Source organism: Plectropomus leopardus, chromosome 6, assembly GCF_026936395.1.
Source record: "Plectropomus leopardus strain MGB_pleo_1.0 chromosome 6, ASM2693639v1, whole genome shotgun sequence".
Taxonomy (NCBI): Eukaryota; Metazoa; Chordata; class Actinopteri; order Perciformes; family Serranidae; genus Plectropomus; species Plectropomus leopardus.
Genome location: NC_142181.1, coordinates 11,193,962 through 11,215,862, shown reverse-complemented (window position 1 = coordinate 11,215,862; position 21,901 = coordinate 11,193,962). Strand labels below are relative to the sequence as shown.

Below are 21,901 nucleotides of genomic sequence, written 5' to 3'. Positions count from 1 at the left end.
CAATATCGTAGGTAGATGAACAGGGTATGATAACTGTCAACTTTCATAACACTGTATACCTTAAAACAGGTATATCGCTCCAACCCTACGTATCAGTGTTTTCACTTTACACCAATAATATTGCATCGTTGATTACTGAATCAATATATTGATTCAGATCAATGTATCATTACTGTAGTTCCTTTTTCCATGATAGGTTTCTTATTTGAGTTTCCAGACATGTGTATCACAATAGGTTAAAGCTCAGAATTACAACCATTTTTGAACAATTTATCAATTATTTACTTTTGATCAATCAATTAATTGTTTAGTTTTAGTACAAAAAGTGAAAATACCCATCTAAATTTCCCATAGCCCATGGTGATGTCCTCAAATTGCTTATTTTGTGCAACAAACAATCCAAAACTTAAAGATAATCTATTTACAAACACATGAAAACAGAAAGGCAGCAAATCCTCACATTTGGGAGGGTAAAACCTGGGAACAGTTGTCATTTTTGCCTGATAAATCTAATTATTCATAGATTATCAAAGCCATTGTTGATTAATTTTTTTTATCAATCAACCATCGACTGTATCTTTAATACTCACTGCAAGCAATTTACATAATTTTCACACACACTTACTCAATTTCCTGAGACAAAAGATTCAGTTTCAAAACACTAATCTCAGTCAACAGCTACTAAACATGGGTGAGGCACGACAAACAAGCTAGTTAGGGTAAAGGTCAAGTTTAAAATAAGTGATCGCAGAGGAAACAATAGCATACAGAGAGAACACAACAGCCTAATATAACTTAACAGCACAATTAAAGAAGAAAAACGCTGGCTGCCACCAAGGAAACTGGATTTGTCGCCAAGTAGACAATAGTAGGTTTTGTATGTTGAGCAACTCCTGTAGCAAAGCGTCTAATCCAAGGGCCAGGCCGGCATAATGGCCTATTTATGAGTATGAGAGGTGGGAGGACCCAGAGGGGTAAATTGGTTCAGGAGAGGGGGTTGCAGTGATTGGGTGTTGTGGGAGACAAACTCACAAGGCAAGAAGATGACAATAGTGGGGAGTGGAGTGATGATGCATACAGGCTTTTGTGATCATTTAGACACACTGTCACACCAACCATACAATGATTCTTGTGAATCGCATATCAACACGCAACTCTTTATGATGCATTACATAAGGCCATTATTCTTAAACTATAATGGAAAAGAGTTCCCACATCTCAATTACCTTAAATTGTTATTGCCTTTGATGCGTGGAGGTGAGTGTGGATATCAGGAGGTCTTTCTGGTTGAAGTATACATTTTAAAAAAAGCTGCTTTATGTTCAAAGTGAAATGCTGTGTTTTCACGTACGCAAAATATCTCGCAAGTACTTGGATACAGTTTGAAAATGACAATATTGGTGTCAGAAATGTGTCTGTCTGCTAAGAACAATGCAGTTTTACAAAGCTCTACATACATATTTAAGTGGAAGGTGAATAAAGTGCACAAGTATTTACTTGCATATACGTCTGTTTTTGCTCTACCACTGATATCAGATTTCGAAAATCAAAAAAAAAAAATGATTGTGCAAGGGAATTAGGAGAACAAGTAGCGACATGAAAAATCAGCATCCAATACATCAGACACCCTGTAATGAAAATTACACAACATTGTGGCATGAACTCGCTGCTATCGCAACACCAATAAGTTTTATCTTGTTATCCTTACATGGAAATAAACGCAACAATTGCTAAATGCCTTAAATAACAGCTACTGGCCTCTTGGGACACAAGGTCAAGAAGTTTTGATAGAGTTAGAGGATATGACAGCAAAACTGCGAAGATTACTGTTAAAGCTGCATTCCTTTCCAGTTACTGCCAAAGCAAAAGAAAAAAGCTGGAGCCGAGACACAAAGGAGACTGAGGGGGAGGCCATTTCCCTGCTTTTAAGGCTGATCAATAAAAAGCTCATGCAAGACTGTAAGGAGACAAGCGGAGGAGCCCAGCTTGGCATCGCTTCCAGGCATGTCGAGCTTCTAAACTGAGCACAGGGAACTCGTTAGGTTGCAAACAGTGTGCTAAGCAGATGCATTACACCTGTCTGCTCACGTCACATGCGTTAATTCTTGAGCCTGAGGCAGCCATACTGTGTGTGTCAGATAGGACAGGTCTTCTACTCACAGAGAGCCAGTCAGTGAGTCACGGTGGAAGACAGGAGTCACCTCTGACAATAACAGTGAATCATTATGCAGATGGATGCACTTCCTGTGTCACATAACCAAAGGATGAGATAGTCTAAATGCTGATGCAGTGCTCTTTGCATCAATTTTCATTTGGGAGCATCTGCTTTGAACCAACAGGTGTGCACTAAAGGTAGTCAGTGGAGCTAATGCTGTATAAGTGGGATAGCAAGATGTTTTTATTGATGGCAAATGTAAAGGCAGCTTAAGTTATTATTAAAGCTGGGATGCATTAACGAACCATTTTCTTAACTGGGTCAAACTGTTGAACTTTTGACCAACTGACTGCATGTCTGTGTCAACATTCACATACCACAGAGACAAATGACAATGAGCCCGGAGTGGAGCTGCATTCCAGTCTTTACCTTTTATACAAGGTGACATCAACAGTTTACGCCACACCAGAGCGTTGCAGGAATGAGTCCCGAAACCTTGGCTTAGCATTTTAGCACTTTCAGTCCCTTTGTCTCAAAGCCAGTGGGTTTTTTTTAATGGATGTTTGGTAAGATGCTTGACATAAGGTCTGTGGTTAACACAAGCTGAAGAGATCTTTACCTTTCGTTCTACGACATAAAATACATCAGTAAATACCCACTCCTGAATTTTGAAGAATTAAGTGTAGTTCGTTAACTGCCTAATGTTAGCTTGTTACTTTAACTTTGCTTTAATTTGATTTTATCTGGTTTTATTATGTTTTTTATAAGTTTTATCATTTAAAGAATGAATACATTTAGGCATGTCAGTGCAAGTGTTTGTATGTATGATGTCTATATGTATGTTTCTATCCGTGTATGTTTTATGATGCAGTGGCTTTGAATCCAAAACATATTTCCCTGTTGGACAATATAGTATACCTTACCCTACCTTAAGGCAACATTACGCAACCTTTAGTTACTTGTTGAGTCTCATTCCCAGTTTGTCAAATATGTCTGTATGTGACGTCTTATGATGAAACTCAACAATCAATTAAAAGTTGCATAACTTTGCTTTATGCATTTACACTCAGAAAATCCAAAGTGGTGTTCATTTGTGAAGACAATTTTGCAGAAAAAAAACTGTAAATATCATAAACGTTTGTTTTTCATAGAGCTTTTTTTCTGCAATAATACAAAACCCAGTTGAAAAATCCCCCAATGATTTTGTCGAGGCGACCAGGGGACTAACTTCTGCGTTGGTCTACAAAAAAACATCATCCCGGTAGCACTCTATGGAGGGCTAGCAAGAGCAGTATCAAGAAGCATGCCACCTATCAACAGTTGGGAGAGACCACCTTGAAGGGCATTATGAAACCTGAATGTATACAAAAATGCCCTAGACTTTAATATTTACATTATGTGTTTTTGGTGCAGTGTAGTGCTGCAGGAATTTATAGATGGGAAAGTACTTTGAGTGAGGCTGAGCAATACGACAATAAAGCAGTTTGCTTATCTTATTGTATGACGTGTAATAATTCAATTATGTACTACACTGGTGTAATAGTGTTATCAAATACCGTGACAAGGACAGTGAGTTGTGTTGGTGTTTGTGTCCAACAATCATTTTTACATTGCAGTTATATCAAAGACAAACATAGGTGCTTCTACGGGTCCTATTATTTGTGCTTTGTAACTGCCTTTGTATTCTGCAAAGTATGTATTTGTTGCTGATCTTTGCATTGACTTCATTAAACCTTTAATACCTGGATCCACATTAGTTTTCCTGTGCTAGGCTCTAACATCTTTTACAAGCATTTAAGCCTCTGAAACCTGAGAAAATTGGTTTGACTTCTTTTAAAAACATCGGGAAAAGTGCAATTAGCAACTTGGCAAGAAATGTCCAGCAAGTTGGGGAAAAAAAAGATTTATTTGGGGTCATTTTCTTGTTTGTTTTTTACTTTTCTATTTCATCACTTATTATCAGGTAATTTTCTTTAAGCTTTGTACTTATTTCTTGCAAATTTTTGGCCATTTCTAGTGAGGTTACTCATTGCCTTCTTCCCAAGCTTTTCAAGCCAGTTTGCTCTGGTTTCAAAGGGTTAATGGCCTCATTAGCAGGGTACTTTTAATGCATTACTGTGATTGTGGTAGGACTTAAGTCAGCTCAAGGGCCTCCTGTTCCTGCTCTAATCAAAGTTACGAAGCAGAACTATGTGCAAAACAAATACAAAACCTGGACCAACCCATGCGCCGAGCTGAGATATATTGTTACAGAAAGGGCAGCGAGTGGTTCAAGATAAAGAACTCGTCACACAGGTTATCAGCCCTGCATCACTGCTGTACACGAATTAAACTGTATCTGTCAAGCATTCAAATGACAAAAAGTTGCTCCTTGACAATAGTGGAGTGTTGTTTCAATGTAAAGGTTTGGGAAAAACGAGGGGAAAAAAAGCCCTAGCCAGGAGCGGTGGCTTCAAAGAATGTAATTGCCAACTGCACAGGCTGCAACAGGATGTGGAATTTGTGGACATGCATTTTCTTGAGAATTTTGGGTGCTGTTGCAAACCTCTGTATTCCCAGAGGGAGAAAATCGTAGAAGAGGGATAGGTTTATTGTGACGCTGTGTAATGCATGACATGATATACACTGCAAGTGGATTTGGGGTGTCACAGTGGTCATTGTGCCTCTGAAGGAGCCCTTTGCACCATGCTGAAGTGCATTTGATCAAGACACTGAATCCTTTTCACATGCTTTATAAACTATCCTGACCTCTGACATTAGTTATGAAATCATTTATTCACTTGTGAGGCTTTTAGATCATGGTTATTTTGCATGATTGTGGTGTACTTTCACGCACAATCATGCTGAAGTGCTGCAGCCACAGGAGCAAAACAAACGAGCCAACATGGAGTATTTGAAACTGTTGCAAAACTGTTTTTGTCTGACCGGCTCGACAACCCCTACTTGGCAAATTTTTACTAAAGGCAGCCACACACGAGCAGGTAGCTTTCAATGCAACACTTTTTGATACACAAACCATTAAGTTATTCACTGGCAAAGGTCACAAAAACCTACAACACCGCGTCATGTATGACCCTGCTACTTGAAACAACACCAAACCAACCAGAAGCTCGAGTTACTGACTGAGAAAAACGATTTAATATGTTGGAAATAATTGTTGTAGCGTTTAACTACAAGGCAGACTCAAATGGGAAATTATAGGGTCAGAAATGAACCGTCGCCTTTGTGAGACCAGTGGCCGAAACACGAAAATGTAGCCTGGAAACACAATGAAGATGAAGGGATTTGAGCCGCTTTACCCACCTCATTGTTCGGCCAGAGTGGAGATCTCCTCCTCTTAGACAAGTTTGGCTGACTTCAGAGCTGATGACCGGCTTTTAAAGTCAAACTAGTGGAATAAAAAAACGAGAAAAATAAGCGAAAAAAAGGCGCAGCTACACCCGTAAACGGGGTAGCAACTAGCGGTAAAAAAGAAAGCACACCTCGACGATTTCCTGGTTGTATGGAGCGGGAGAGGAGGGGGAGAGGAGATACAGTAGTGGAGCGGGCTTGTCAACTCCAATCACTATCCCACATTGGTTTCCACGAGCTGAAGAGGTGAAGCCGAGAGGAAGCGGACTACACTGAAACCCGAACTTCTTTTTTCACACTTTGCGTTGGTTCACCGCTCTGTTTGTGGAGATTAAAGCCGTGTGAGTGCGCCAGACTTTTCTCCGCTCCCTTGGTCGGTCGGTAGGTCCGTGTAGATTCATTGGTGTCTGGCCCAACCCGCCAGCTTCAAAGTAGGCTACAATCCCAAGGTGCGTTCAGGGACTCCGCGTAAAATCTGAAAGTAGTCGTGTTTCCCGGACTATGGAGTAGAATTGAAATTTATTTTGAACGTGTAAGAAAAGGAAAGGAAAGAATGTAAACATACACAAACATGACTATATAATATAACAAATATAAACTCTAAAGACCATATACAATTAGATGTAAACATATTTACATTGTCGTTTACAGAAAAAGAGGAAAAGATAGAGAAAGAAAATAATACAAAATAGCATAATTTAAAAAAAAAACCAAAAAAACACAATAATACCTATAAACACACAGTCAAAACGCACCCATGTACTTCATGAAAATCATATCCTTCTACATAACTTTAAATTGGTTAATGTTTGAACATTGCTTTAACTTAATTTGTAAACTATTCCATAATTTTACCGCACAGATTGAAATACAAAAACTTTCCATAGTTCAAAATGTTCCCCTTAAATTCTATTTATATTATAATAATTATATTATAATTTTTTTTAAATTTTATTTTATTTTTTGTTTTTGTTTTTTTTAAGTGATCTTATTGCATTGTGAATATGTTGTGTATGGTACTTCTATGTGTCTTTTATATCTTGTGTCTTTTATATCTTTTGTATGTATTGTCTTGCTCTTATCTGGACCATTGAGTCTGTAATAAAGTTTATTATTATTTATTATTACATAACACTCATCTCAATTACAGAAAACTATTGTAATCGATATCTGCATTTAATATTCATAATTATTTTTTCATTAGTTTATAATATAACAAATATAAACTCTAAAGACCATATACAATTAGATGTAAACATATTTACATTGTCGTTTACAGAAAAAGAGGAAAAGATAGAGAAAGAAAATAATACAAAATTGCATAAAATATTTTTTAAAAATAACACAATAATACTTATAAACACACAGTCAAAACGCACCCATGTACCTCATGAAAATCATATCCTTCTACATAACTTTAAATTGGTTAATGTTTGAACATTGCTTCAACTTAATTTGTAAACTATTCCATAATTTTACACCACAGATTGAAATACAAAAACTTTCCATAGTTCAAAATGTTCCCCTTAAATTATAACAGTCATCTCAATCACAGAAAACTCTTGTAATCGATATCTGTATTTAATATTCATAATTAGTTTTTCATTAGTTTATAATCATCTGAAAGTAAGAATCATTATGGGGTTTTTGTTTTGTTTTTTTAATCTTTGGATGAGCTGTTGATATCTACATATGGAGCAGGTCCTGGGCCTTTAAGTAAAAATGTGGATTCAGCACATTTACTGAATAGTTTACCATTGAGGTATTGCTACTTTTAATAACACAGTGCTCTAATACTTACACTAATATTACAAAATTCTTTAACTTTAAATCGCTTAAATCAACTATTAAAGTAAGGTAAGGGACTGTTCGATATTCATGAGAGGGATGGGTGCGGTGCAAGATGGGGGTGGCACTTCAAATTTTTTTTTTCAAGTTCTGTGAAGGGAGTAACATTTTTATTTATTTGGCTCAGGATGGGGACATTCAGCTTTAAACCATGTATTTTTCATTTATTCTAAATATCGCCAGAGCCACAAAACCCACAAGCAGGTTTTGAAAGCATTGTTTCTTTAAAAATATCTAAAATCACCCTATTTATCATGGCAGGAACTGTGAGATATGGTTATTAATGGTGATGGGAGGGTCATGCATTTTTCCTCAGTCACTCAGGGAGGCTCAAGGGAAAGTATTTGTAGCTCCAGGGAGGGTCATGATATAAAAAAAACTGAAAGTCACACCCCAGCCACCCCCATACTCTGATAAATAAAGTACAGCCCCAAAGGGTAATCTCTATTGCCAGCAACATTTACTCATCATGTAATTTTTCCTCTTCTTCTTGTAGTTTAGACAGTGAATTTTGTACAGTCTATTGATGTTAATATGCAATATTGCACGCTTTTAAGGCAGACGTCACAAAGTGCTTAAAATCCTACAGACATCAAATAGATACCCAGTGTATAAACTTGTTTAGTAAAACTAAAATAGATGGATTTTTTTTCAGTGTATCTAAAATATCTTTCTACCAACAAGCCAAGACCACAAGACCTACAAGTGATTTGGGTGTGCAGTATCTCAGTAATGTAGGTAATTGTGTTTATTACTTAATGGTGCACACGTGCCAGAAAGGTAACTCATACCAGCACTGTATTTTGCCCACAATGCTAAGAACACTGCAAATCAGACACAGTGGTATTAATGGGTTAATGCGACTTTTCTGGTTGGTCATTATAATTTCCAACAGCACTTGAAGGCAGCATCTCATCCATGCCAGGGGGCCTAAACCAAGCCCTCCACCTCGCCCTACAGGCTGTCTGGGTAACTTCAGGTTACTCCTGTGGCTCTAGCAGTTATTGCACGCAGACTTTCCGAAGCATTTAATTAGTCATGTTTGTGGAATAAAAACATACATAAAAAGCACCACAGCTTTGATTTTAAAAAGGACAAGAAACAACAGTACTGAACTACAGATCTTGTTTAAGTCTAAATGCTAAAGAAACACTTTCAACAATGAAAAGAACAAAGGAGTCACTGCCTGACATGCCCCAGTTTCAGCACTGAAATATTGTACACAGTAAAAGCACTCCCTCTTCCTAATGGGGACAGAAGTGGAAGAGAGGATGAGAAAGGAATGCATTACGTCTGCATGGCATGTGTAAACATCCAGAAAGCCAATATGCCTTTAGTCTCACTACACACACACTTAGACATACAAGCTGACAGCTCTGAGCAACTGTTAGTCTGGTATTTTTTTAAAGCTATGTGTCCCCTGTTAACTCTGCTGTCTTCTAAAGCTCAAACTATCAATTAAACCCCCCTTTTCCCTCCCATGGCTGAGTGTGCAGTTTTGCAGATATTAATACCAGATTGAGAGTGAGGCTGTGCTCAAATGTGCGGAGGTGCTTGTGTGATTTGTGTTGGATCAATGTCAAAAACTTGGTTCCATTCCCAGAAAGTAGCTCGTAAAGAATTATAAACAGTCACGCAGTAGTTTTAGGTTCCTCCTGTGCTCCTCCCCTGTTACCACAGCTTTATTTCCACAGCTTGACGTCAGTCGGTCAACGGTGTTCACAGCTGGCAGCGTGACAAGAGACAGAAGCAAGGAGGCCTTCGCAACACTTTGGAGACATAATAGGTGTTAAGATGTACTGGTAATGATTTAAAATAAATGACAGTGGCGCCCCCAAGGGGAGCCCCCCCCCCCCAGTGTAAAGGTAGTGGCTTCTAGTGAAACTAGACAACCCAAGGCATTTTTTACTACTAACAACATCAGCATGGCTTGTCAGGTAAGGAGCTAAATAATGCTCCAAACTGAGGCTAGATTTTGCAGAGGGAACATCTGGCATGGCCATTTTTTGGTCCCTTGAACTCTCATTTCAAAATATCTGAATGAAAATGGGTCCTATGGGTGTCCACAAATCTCCCCTCAACTTGAAAGGGTTTGTTCTGGGGCTGCCCCATGAAAGCTAAAGATTTGAGTCATCAGTCGGAAACCCATCAGATTTAGCTTCAAGTCAAAAGTCGTTTGTGTGTGTGTGTGTGTGTGTGTGTGTGTGTGTGTGTGGTTTTTTGTTTGTTTTTTAAAGGGGAGACAAACCATTGAAGAGGCACAGAGCAGCAAGGTTTTGACAAAGTGAATGTCCTTGGTCAACCATGCTGAATTATACCTCAATCTCTCTATCCCTCTGAGTTTAGAAAGGCTGTTACGTAAACGGACTGCACTTCTACTACATCTTACATCTAAGAGTTGAGAACTTGTTGAAGCACAGAGCCCTGAGGCAGAGTCTAAAAGCCTCGGCCTCAACTGCTGGTTGAATAGCAGACGAATAAAGAAAATAATACGAGTGAGCTTAAAATCAGGGAAACAAGGTTGGCAGTTAACCAGACAGGGATTTAACCTTAAAAACGATTCTACACGAGCTAATGTTTTCTATTAAGGAAACCCTGCTGACCCGGCGATGAATCTTACTGTTACTCAAGTATTTTCTCTGCCCATCTCTCTTTTTTTTTTTTACAGGAAAAGAAACTGACCAGAGGAGAGTCAACTCTGCAAAGAGGAGCAAGACACCACTATTCACTAAGAGGTCTGGGCTCGAGGCCAGCTTAGCAAAGGGCAGCAGAAGGATTTTAGAGAGAGTCCAAATGACATGTCCTGAAATGTAGGTCCTGAACTCCTCACAGAGCAAACCAGGACTGTTACACACTGACAAACTAAATCAGGCTACGGTGACGGAGGATGTAGTGAGATTCTTTACTTAAATAAAAGCACATATAAAATAATCTGTTAAAAGTAAAGATTCTTAACTGAAAATATTACATGAGTAAAAGTACATCAGTATAATGAGGAAAATGTCCTTTAACCCTTTGATACCTGGATCGACATTATTTTGCTTGTGCTATGTTCAGACATTTTTACAGATATTTGAACCTTGATAATTTGAGCAAATTGGTTTTGGGTTCTTTTGAAAACACGAGGAAAAAAGGCAATGAGCAACTTGGCAAGAACTGTTCCACAAATTGCAAGAATTTAGTAGATCTAGAAAATTATTATTAAAAGAGCTAGGGAAAATGTCCAAAAAAAACTGTATAATCATTATCATTATACTTTTAAATTTATTTTACAAAGTTATTATCATTTGTGTGTGTGTGTGTGTGTGTGTGTGTGTGTGTGTGTGTGTGTGTGTTTTATTTTTCCATAACCTTATGTAGTTGTTTTTTTTTTTTTTTATTTTCATTTAATTTTTTTTTCTTTTTACAAATTCTGTACCAAGTTTGGGATAATTTCTTGTTATTTAATTGTTCATTTCATTTTTGTATTGTTTTCAAAAGACATCAAGCCAACTTGCTCAGGTCTCAAATGATTAAGAATTCAAAGCAAACGTTTTTTAATGCAGAAACATGCCCCTTGTGACTGTCATACTATTTCATATTGGTTCTATTAGAATATTATTACTAAGGCATTCATGTAAAAACAGGAACTGTTGTAGTTAATTGAGGTTACACACATTTTAAAGTATTTTGTATCAGACTGCAAATAATGATTATTTTTTATCTGTCTTATGGAATTATCTGCTGATTATTTAGTGATCGAACAGTCAATCAATTGATTGTTTGGTTTGTAAAAAAGAATATATAGAGAAAAGCCATCAGTTCTCAGAGCCCAGAAGGACACTTCACAATACTTGTTTTGTCCAATCAGTTGTAAAGAATTAAAAACTATTTTTAAGAAGCAATTTAAATTGGTTAAATAATTAAAAAGCAAAAGCAGCAAATCTTCACATTTGACATGTGAAGTTGGAACTACGAAATGTTTTTGCATGGAATCTGACTTAAACAATTATCAAAAGAGTTGTAAATAAAAATTCTGTCAATCAACCTATCATTTAATCAACTAATCATTTCAGCTGTACTTTTTGGGTAGTTTAATTTATAACTAGGCATCATATTTTATAAGCACTTTATATGAATAAATCATAATTTGCAAAGTAACCACTGACTAAAGTTGTTTAACAATTGTAGTGAAGTAAAAATAAGCACATTTTTCTCTGGTATGTGGCAGAGTAGTAGTAAACTGCATAAAATGGAAATATTCAAGTGAGGTGCAATGTTTGTACTTACGCACAGTACTTTATTAATGTTCAACCACTGCCAGTGTGTGCAGTGCAATATGAAACCATGCATTCTTCTGAAATTAAATTTAAAACTTCTGTTTAAATTTTAATATCTGTGCATTGTGCTACTTATATGAAATGCAAATCTGCATGTGAGAGTGTATGCAAATGGAGAAGGGCCCAAAAATCACTTGCATGTCATATCAGATATTTCTATCTGTATCAGATTAGATGATGCTCTCAAGATCCTGTGAATGTGTACCAATTTTCATGACACACTTTACGATCAAATTAAAATGACTTGCAAAAGCATGTTCTTCATTGGAAAGCTAGGTACGTTACTTTTCTAACCACTAGATGGCAATATCACCTCATTATAGTAAAGACAAACGTCTGTGTTTGATACTTCTGGCAGCAGTGTGTACAGTCTATGGTATATAAAATCAAATCAGGCTGAAAATAAATAAAATAAAATGTTTTAATTAACTGATTTTTTTAAAAATAAGAAAATCAGCTGTTTATGTTTTAGCATTAAAAACAACAAAGATGTCTTTGCTGTCTTTATCCTATATAAAGCTATGCAACTGCCTTAATAAAAAATACATTTACTTTATCCTAAATGCATTTTAGACATATTCATAACAAATATCACAACCATCTGTTGGTTTTGATATTATATGAACTGAACTGAAAATGGCATCTTGAAAAAAAAGATCAAAATATAGGCATAATGCCTCGGACATACAGACTGAAGACACCAAGGTAATCCCTTCCATAATGTGTCTGGGAATTTGGGGGTTTTCATGACATTTAAAGAGATTACGTTCTTCTCAAAAATACATATTCATACATTTACATATTTTGAATTGTTAAGCCTGATTCTGATATTCTTTAGTCTAAATATTTGATGAAAATTTGATATGATATGACATATGAATTGATTTCGGGCAAAATACCAAAGACATGACATAATTAAAGGGATTCAGTTTTCTTAACCTCCCATCACCAAAATGGATGTAAAGTCCTAGAAGTGCTCAGGATAATTGAACGTGTTTTTTTTTTTAATATAACAAATATGTAATTTAAACATATTTTAAAATAAGTTTTGAAAACACTTTTAACCATTTATTTTAGCTTTTAGTTTTTTTGGGTAGGGTTTGCTGAGGAAATTGGGATTTGTGACCTTAGTATGGAAGTCCTGACCCTGTGGGCCTGCACCACTACAGACATAACGAAAAGTCAGAGGATGGATTACTACGTATATCCTGATAATAGTACCTATTATCTCCATGCAAAAATAAAATATGAAATTGAATTTGAATTGAATCTTAAAAAACAATAAAAAAAAGAAGCCAGCGGTCCTGGTGCCTTACTTTATCTCACTTTCTTTGCCCCTCCAGCACTGCTTGTTTGTAAATAGGCGCGGCTGTACATGCAGCAGCTCGATACACCTGATCCCTCATGTTTTGGCTGTCACTGAGTGTGTCCTTGCAGTTACTGTCATTCACACTTAAAGAGAGATGAGTGAAGGCAGTGTTTGTGTGTTTATCCTCTCCTCCTCCTCCCCAGCCTCCCTCTCATCCTTTCTCTCCACCTGGCCTGGCGACTCTAACACCCGGACCGTGGCTCTGCTTGAAAACAAACTGTGGCAGCAGCTCCGGTTACCGGGCCCCGATCGATGCGCTGCACAGTGTCGTGTTGCGCGGAGGCTCGAGTATCGATGCATGGCCGATCGCTATCATAATCACACTTCCCCCCTCTTATCGCTTACCTACTGAATAAAACATCTGCCTTCCTGCTCATGGATCGCTCACCCCCCCACAAAATCTGGAGGGAAACAGACTTCTTGAAGTGTCTTTGAGATGAGTAAAGTAACATGAGAAAAGGGCACAATGATACCCAACAAACTAGGTCTGCAAAGTTGTTTTTATCTCAGGCATCTCCAAATAGACCCACCAATTATTTGACGGCGCTTTGTCCCAGGATTCTGCAACTGTGCGGAATATTAATGTCATTTCATCCAAAATAACCCACAGATACTAGAAAAACCTTACTTAAATTAAATAGCCTAAAAATGAAATGATCCTCATTTTGCTTGTGACCCATCATCCAGTAGCAAGAAAATAGTTCCTACATGAAACTGCTCACAAATAGGTCTGTGGATTTTCTTGAGTAACTGGGTCATGATTTCTGCAAAGAGACTTTGCTATTGAGTTTTTTAAATTTATTTCGTTGACGCTTTGAATACCACAAGCCGAGGGCCATCTGGCTCCATTTTTATTGGAGAGAAGGCAGACATCTCGACAGCCGATTTCGCCAAAACTCTACAATTCATACCAAAACATTCTGGATTAAAAAGTAGCAACACAGGTAAGAGGAGAAATATGATTTTAAGATTTAAGGGTGAGCTGTTCCTTTAACATTAACTGAGTCCGCACAATTCACTGCTTTTTGTAGGTATCAGACAAAAAGCATCATACAAGTGTAAATTTCCTGTGAGATCAGGCTGCCGCTGAGACATCCAATCACATAGATCAGTTTTAGTTCTGTAACACAATCAACTTAAGTGCAAACCCTCCTGTAACTCTCATGTAAATCATTTCTTCGTGTACTTTAATTCAAAGGTATCTGATGTGTTTATCCAGCCGGCCAGAGTCCCCATGTCTCCAGTTCTTTACTCAGCTGGGTAATTGTGAGAAATGATTACAGATTACGAGTCCTGTTATTATTAATTTCATAAAACCAATCTGTAGAAACAAACTATGAAATACTAAGATATCAGAGACTACGCTGAATAAACGAGGACGTAAATAATTTGTGACTCCTCATCAAATTTCAAAATCTTACCATGTTTTCTCTTCTCTCTTCTTTCCATGTCTGAACAAATGTCGCTCATGACACAGCTGGAGAACATCTGTCAAACAGTGAGAATGAAAAAAAATGTGAATTTTATTTTAATCCAACAAGAGATCACAGTTATATATAATGTTTCTACTGCAGCCAGCCACCCAGGGTCTGGGGAGGCTACAGCTTCAGTCAGCCTGTATATTTAGATGGAAAAGTACTTAGCTGTGTCCTGAAAAAACAAATTCAACCACACATTTTCTTGTAGCACAGAGTAAAATAAAACATATCGCACAAATAAACAGAAATGGCACTTCAAAATAAAAGCTCTGTGCTGGAAATTCACCGTATTTCAAAATAAAAAATGTGGGGTTTTTTTTTACAAACTTGACACTTTCACAAATCACTTGTGGCCCATTAAGATTTCACCTGTGACCCGCTTTTGGACTGTGACCCACCAGTTGGGAACCTCTGCTCTATATTCTGTATTTCTATTAGTTTTACCCGTTTTCCTCTTTCAGCTTTTTTGATTTGATTTTACATAAATTGGCCTATTTTCTTATCATTTCTCTTATTAGATGACCCTGGCAAACAGTATTGTCTCTTTGGTATTTTTTATTTAAAGTGCAAAAAGAATATGTACAATGAGATTTGATCAAACTTACCTCACTAGTTGACTCAGATGTGGGGCCTCCTGGTGGCCACAGGGCCCTGGCAGCTGCTGTTTCCTCACACCTCGGGATGTTTTCCGGCCCCTGCAACATGATCTTTTCAAACTTTTGGTTGAAGTCAAGATGTGCCTGGAGCAGGAGTGCAAGAAGTACTATTACATTAGTCAAAGAAGTCATAAAAGTTCACTGCTTTTCGAATTCAGGTAGATTCTCCATCTGACCCAGCAAGCTGCACCTGAGTGCTGTAAATCACACACACACACACACACACACACACACACACACACACACACACACACACACACACACACACACACACACACACACACACACACACACACACACACACACACACACATCGAAGTCAGGTGCTGGGCTTGGCTTATAAGATATGATCTGTTGAGCATTAAGGATATTAGGACAACAGAATACTATAACAGGAAGGACACAGTTTAATAAGGGGATATAAGATGCTTTTAGACACAAAAATGTAAGACCTGCTGCTAAACCAAAGGGGATTTTAGCATTCAGCTCTTCCGAAACTGTAAAATATGCAGACAAGCTTACTCACATAATCAAAATCCCATAGTTTTGACCACTAAAAATTTGAGAGCACCAAAGAGCGAGAGGTTAGGTGCCAACTGTTAGGGAGAAGTAAGGCGAGACTAGCTGTCAAGCTATTAGGACAATTAACAAAGTGGTCAGGAGGGGCTGAGCGGCGGAGGGGAACGGCCTGAAATGGGAGCGAGATGAGGGTGTGAAGTGACAGTCAGCACATCTGGTCTCATCAATAATGCAATGGGCCTTTAAACGGCAGTTTGTCGCATATTGAGCGCTTCTGACTGAAATCAAGACCGACACCTAAGATGCTGTCAGGGGAGAGTGAAAGGGTGACAGCGGGAGGAGGAGGAGGCGGCTGGCAATGTTACCCCCCCCCCCAAAAAAAAGAGTGAAAGGAACTTTTTTCTATGGTTTTCTATGGCTTTCTCTGATGTTGATGTGTGTGCAATCAATAAGCGATCAAAGGAAAACATTATAAAGGGGTAGAAGAATGGAAATACATGACCGGTATAATACAATCTCCAACTATTCAGAAAGACTAAAAAAAACCAATAACTAAAGTCGAATTATCAACATTAGCGCTGGAGATTTGAAGGTTGAGTGAGACAAATAATACAAAATATTTTTCCTAGCACTATTCAATCAAACTAGCCTTGAATAAGTGTTTTAAAAGCAGGGAGAAATGTGGATGCTTAAAGCAAAAAAAAAAAGCACCTTCACAACAGCTGGATCTATTTATCACTTTTTTTTAATAAAATGAAAAAAATACAGAGGATTTCTGTTGAAAACTCAAACCAGGTATTGTTGTTACTAAACAGCTTTCCAAAAAGTAGAAACATCACATCCACACTATGTATTTTACCCAACAGTGACTGCAGTGATCCAAAACAAAATAAGAACAAAACAGAGACATTAATGGTAATCCACTGCCACCGTCATCCAATTATTACACGAAAGAAAAACAAGAAGAAGAAAAAAAAGGCTCTGTGACGGCTTCAGCGTGATGGCTACAAAGTTCATTTTCCTGTGATTAAAGGATTTCTGAGCACGATGATGACAGAGTCCCCTCTGAGGAACATTTTAGAAATGTAGCGGTCCTTATTCACCGGCTTGGACTTCTTCTTTCCCTTCCCGCTCTTGGGAACTTCCGTCCACATCTCCTTGACATTCTCCAAAACCATGTTGCAATGCCTGAAATGACGGTTAGGATTTAAAACACTAAAATACAATATTACTTATTGTACTTATTGAAAAACAAATGGGGCTCATGCAAAAAACAGATGAAGTCTTAAATAGCACTACAGGTAGTCTGCACGGGGGAAAACACCAGTTTGACTAAAGAATCGTGAAACCTTAATCCTCTGAAACCTGGGGTGACACCACTTCTCTTGTGCTGCTTTCAGATGCTTTTCACAAGTATTAGATTTTAAACCTTTGAACGCGAGCAAATTGGTGCTCTTTCTTTTAAAAAAAAAAAGCTTTGGAAAAAAGGCAGTGAGCAAATTGGTAATAATGTTCAAATTTTAACAAATCTGCAGATTTATTAAATAATTTAAAACATTAGGAAGAAATTCAGTATTCATAATTATTACAGTAACATTAATCAAATTATTACAATTTTTCTGATCATTTTTAAATATTTTTTCCAAGTAATTTCCTTTTTTTGTTTTTACTTTATTTTTTACACTAATTTTTAGGTACTTTTCTTGTACTTTTTCACAAATTTCTACTATAATACTGTCCTGTTAAATATCTCTGTGAATATCACAGTCCCATTGACCACCACACGTATTTGTCGTAGACCACACAACTTTAAAAAGACATTTTTAAGTGTCTTACTTCATGTCAGACTGTTCTTTCTTGTTGTCTGTCACGGTGCAGCTCTGCTCAGGTGACATGTCTAAGGCAGCTGTACTAGATTAGGTACAGGCAATTTGGCCCTAAAATAATATAATGATTTTTTTTAATCATTAAAACTTATACTGGTCCTATCATGAACAATATGAAGCGGCCAACCTTTACTTTCTACCACTACTGACACTGCTACATGTTCCATGCTGGTTTCAGCAGGACCTGAAATCTGACTTCTTTCTTTAGTCTTTGGTAACATTTTTGTCAATTACACCTGACAACACAGGGAGCCAAACATGTTGTCTAACATGGCAATTTTAGGGGGCATCGATCATGTGAATGAAAAAAATCTAAGGTTCTAGTCCTCATGAAAACGTGGCGTTTATAGAGCTGAAATGGGCACTATATGACAAGGGTGTCCAGTTAAGAGATTGGTGAATCCGACTTGAAAAACTCCTGTGAGCAAGCCTTACGGAAATCTGAGGTTGCAGATAAGAATGCAAAATATAATTGGTTGAGGTGTAATGACATATACTGTACATTAAATAAAAGTTTAAAAAAGAAATGAAAAGAGATGGTATCAGTGTGACGCAATTGATAAGGACTGTACTGGTCCAACGTTAAGGACATAAAGGTTCTTATTTTTCTACTTTCACAGTAGGACTTTTTATTTGTGACAACAATTATCCAGTTGTGATATGCTAAATTCAATACTTAATTTTTGATGTTTTTTCTTACGTGACTGAAAGCATCAACTTTATCAAAATGACCACAAAGGTTTCGGATTATTGATATCAGAAAAAATACCATCCTAAATTAATTGAGACAACAAAAATCTGAATTATTACAAATATATTTTTAAGATTGAGTATAACTAGCATATCCTGCTCTCAAACCTGTTCAGTAATAAGTTAGTGACTGGTCTCAGTACCTGTCAAAAGCCTTGACTCGCCCGAGCAGCTTCTTGTTGTTGCGACAGTTAATGAGAACCTGAGTGTTGTTCTTGACGGACTGGGTGAGCACCGACAGAGGGCCAGTGTTGAACTCCTCTTCCTCTCGTTTCTGGAGCTCCTCTGGGGTCATTTCTGACTTGGGCTTTGTTAAAAGACTCCTGAAGAACAACACAAAATACAAATGCCAATTAAAATGACAAAAATAAGTATCACTAGCATGGCATGTTGGCATGAGTTTTATAGTAGTATTGTTAATGTTTCTGATACTAAACAAAATAGACTTTCTATTGTAATAATGGTGAGGTTAATATACTGTTAGATAGCTTGATGTACTTTACTGGTCCCAAACTGGGAATTTATTTAATTACAGCAGAAGTTTAAAATTAAAAGCAGTAAATAGACAGTAATCAGATTTCACAATTAAGAGAAAAATATATATCAATCAAAAAACAAACAACCAAAACAACTTAACTGTTAACTTAACTACTGTGTATGTTTAAAAAAACTTTGCAGAATACTCATGGATTGCAAAATTTAAGAATATAATTAAATACAATACTAAAATAAAAAAAACCCCTTGTATAACAAACTACTTACAGTTTATTGAAAAACAAAGGTGCAACTACGTGAGGTGGAGTCGAAGAATCAAATATGCAAATTCATCATGTGTACAAACAAGATCTTCAAAAAAATTGTTTCTTTTTTGGTTATATTGAATTTTGTTATTTTTTGCTGTTCCATTTTGTTAGAATTAATCATGTTAAAATTCCTATCTTGTTTATTTTCTCCTATTTTGCAGTTGTGTGACTGCTTTGTGAAAGAAATAAAGTTACACTTTACAATTACATACCACAAAATATAATACACAGGATGCCAGATATCGAACACATTTTTTTGGTCGGACCAAAGACACAGGCATGCTGTACACAAGACCAAAGCATTAAATGCTTTAATAACATTAAACTGGTTCACTACTCACTACACTTGAAATCACAGTAACATATGAACGTAATTACAGCATGCACCAGAAACCATTCACACACCAAGGAAGAATTTTCAGTAAGACAAAGTTAAAAGTGAACGGTGATCATTTTCAGTAGGCAGGTGACGTTTTGGTGTTGATTCTTGATGTTAACAGACTGATCGTTTCCTCTAACACAGACATAGATTTAACATGAAAAACAAAACGATAAACTACACTAGGGCTCGACAGATTATCGACTATTGGGGCCGATATTTGGCATTTTGCTGACCATCTGTAACAGCATTATATTTTAATGATTGCTGGTAAAATTGATTAATTAAAAAGTGCAAAGAAAGTGTCAGCATGGGGGAAACTTACTTTGTAAAACCTCAGGGAGCTATTCTTACTCAAATTTATATTTTCACCTGACTTTATGTTAAAAAAAACCAAAAAAAAAACAAAGTTGCTGGGAACTTGCTGTATATGATGTTGAACGTTTCGGTTTTAATAAAACATTTACTGAACGCATTTACACAAATTCTGTATTGAGTATGTTATATTCCAGATTCTAAATATTGACATAAATATTTTTAGTTTTCATAGAATAGAATAGAATAGAATAGAATAGAATATTCCTTTATTGATCCCCCATTGGGGGAAATTCCAAATCTTACAGCAGCATGAAAAAAGAAAAGTGAAATGTAACAAAGAAAATAACAATAACAAATAACAATAAATAAGTAATAAAATAAGTATGTACATAGAGGAAATAAGGTATGTACACATAATAATAAGTAAGTGATAGAATAGTATGTACACAAAAGATGGAAATGCATATTGGTATCAAATATCGGTTATAGGTCTTGTTAACTTCTAATAACTGGTATCCGTATTGGCCCCGAAAAAAAACAATATCAACCAATGTCGACCCCTAATCTACACCTTTAAAACAAACTGTTACAACTTAACTTCTCGCATGCAAGACAGCGCGATCACAGCTGTAGTGCTTGATGTTAGCATTTAGCTATATAGCCTTTATCAATGAATTTACCTTGTAACTTAGTTTCTATAGTTAGCGCAAAAGCAGTGAAGAAAGACAACTTACTATCGTTTCTGTTATAACAGCAAAGTCCTTTAAAACAGCTGGGGCTGGAAATATACAGCAGCGAAACATACAAAGCATGATACAAAAGGTTTATCGACTTCAGCTAACCGACCCTGGCTGCTACTGCTAACTCTGAAATGCTAACCAAGTTAGCATCGTCACTGTTCGCTTCTGGCTGCTGCAATTCAAAATTCAGGCGCAGAGACCGAAAGAGACCACTATCCCCAAGACCCATCGACCACCATATATACTTACATGGTTGCTGTCTTATAAAAACAGTATTCTCAGACCGTGTCCCGCTCGTCTCCACCGGGTGCCGTCGTATGCGCAACGCTTCAGCAGCAAACGCGTGGATCGAGCTACTTCCGGGTCACGTAATACGCGCTTCAAGCTTTTGTAATAACTACCGGGTTTCCTAAATAAAGAGGTTTTTTTGTACGCTTTTGAGGAAGCGTCTATATGGGACAGGCTTATAACTTATTTCACACAAAAGTGTTGCTCAGCAAAGGTTTAAATCATGGATCTAGGTGGAAATACAATCAAATTATTTATTTAACCCTTGAGACCTGGGCAAATTGGCTTTATTTTATTCAAAAACATGGTAAGAAGGTAATGAACAATAAAATAAGAAATGACCCAGAGGTGAGCAAGAAGTCTGTGAAAAGTACAAGAAAATTACCTGAAAATTTGCCAAAGAATCTAAACCAACCAACAAACAAACAAATCAAAAACGAGAGAGTACAACAAAAAAATACAAAGCAATAAATGACCTGAAAAAAACTTTGCATAAAAATTAGAGTTATTCTGTAAAATAATCTGAAATATATAATTATGGTAATTATGAGTATAGTTCACGGAACATTTTTCACTATCTTTTTTTTGAGAAAAAAAGTCTTAATTGACAAATCTATTTTTTTACATTGTAGCATGTCATTGTAACATCTCAACTTGTTCTGCCCAGGGGCCACTATTGCAAACCTCAACAGAGGTCCAGGGGATCCTCCACTGTCACTTCAACACGCTCAGTTGTCATGCCTTTCATGTTCATGCTGGCACCCTACATTATATATATATATATATATATATATATATATATATATATATATATATATATATATATATATATATATATATATATATATATATAATCAGTTTGAATCCGTTTGTTTTTATTGTAAATTAGTTGGGAAGCCACTCAGCACCCTATCTACATCAGACCTTAAGCTGAGTTTCTCTAGCCTACACAGTAATACTTACACGTAAACATGGACTAGGTCCATATCCTACACAGCACAATGTTAAGTCTTCTTTTGCATTTGGTACTTTTGATGTAGGC

At 36.7% G+C, this 21,901-nt stretch overlaps 2 protein-coding genes across 3 annotated transcripts in view; both read right to left on the bottom strand.

Annotated features, from left to right (window-relative positions):
• vaspb (vasodilator stimulated phosphoprotein b) overlaps nucleotides 1–5,945 on the bottom strand; it is a 30,022-nt gene extending 24,077 nt beyond the window's left edge. Inside the window, exons 1-2 of one of the 2 annotated variants that reach the window (XM_042486677.2) lie at nucleotides 5,638–5,944; nucleotides 5,459–5,543 (exon numbers count right to left, since the gene is read on the bottom strand). In XM_042486677.2, the coding sequence (XP_042342611.1) occupies nucleotides 5,459–5,463 (5 nt within the window). In that variant the 5' untranslated portion in view covers nucleotides 5,464–5,543; nucleotides 5,638–5,944. Of the gene's footprint in view, nucleotides 1–5,458 lie in introns of both variants that reach the window. The other variant, XM_042486678.2, reaches the window with a different exon arrangement.
• Nucleotides 5,946–16,422: 10,477 nt separating this feature from the next.
• Nucleotides 16,423–20,978, bottom strand: snrpd2 (small nuclear ribonucleoprotein D2 polypeptide). Its single transcript, XM_042486840.2, has 3 exons — nucleotides 20,821–20,978; nucleotides 18,475–18,654; nucleotides 16,423–16,883 (listed from the first exon to the last, which is right to left on the bottom strand). Coding segments are annotated over exons 1-3 (357 nt in total). The 5' UTR covers nucleotides 20,823–20,978; the 3' UTR covers nucleotides 16,423–16,708.
• Between the last annotated feature and the right edge of the window lie 923 nt (nucleotides 20,979–21,901).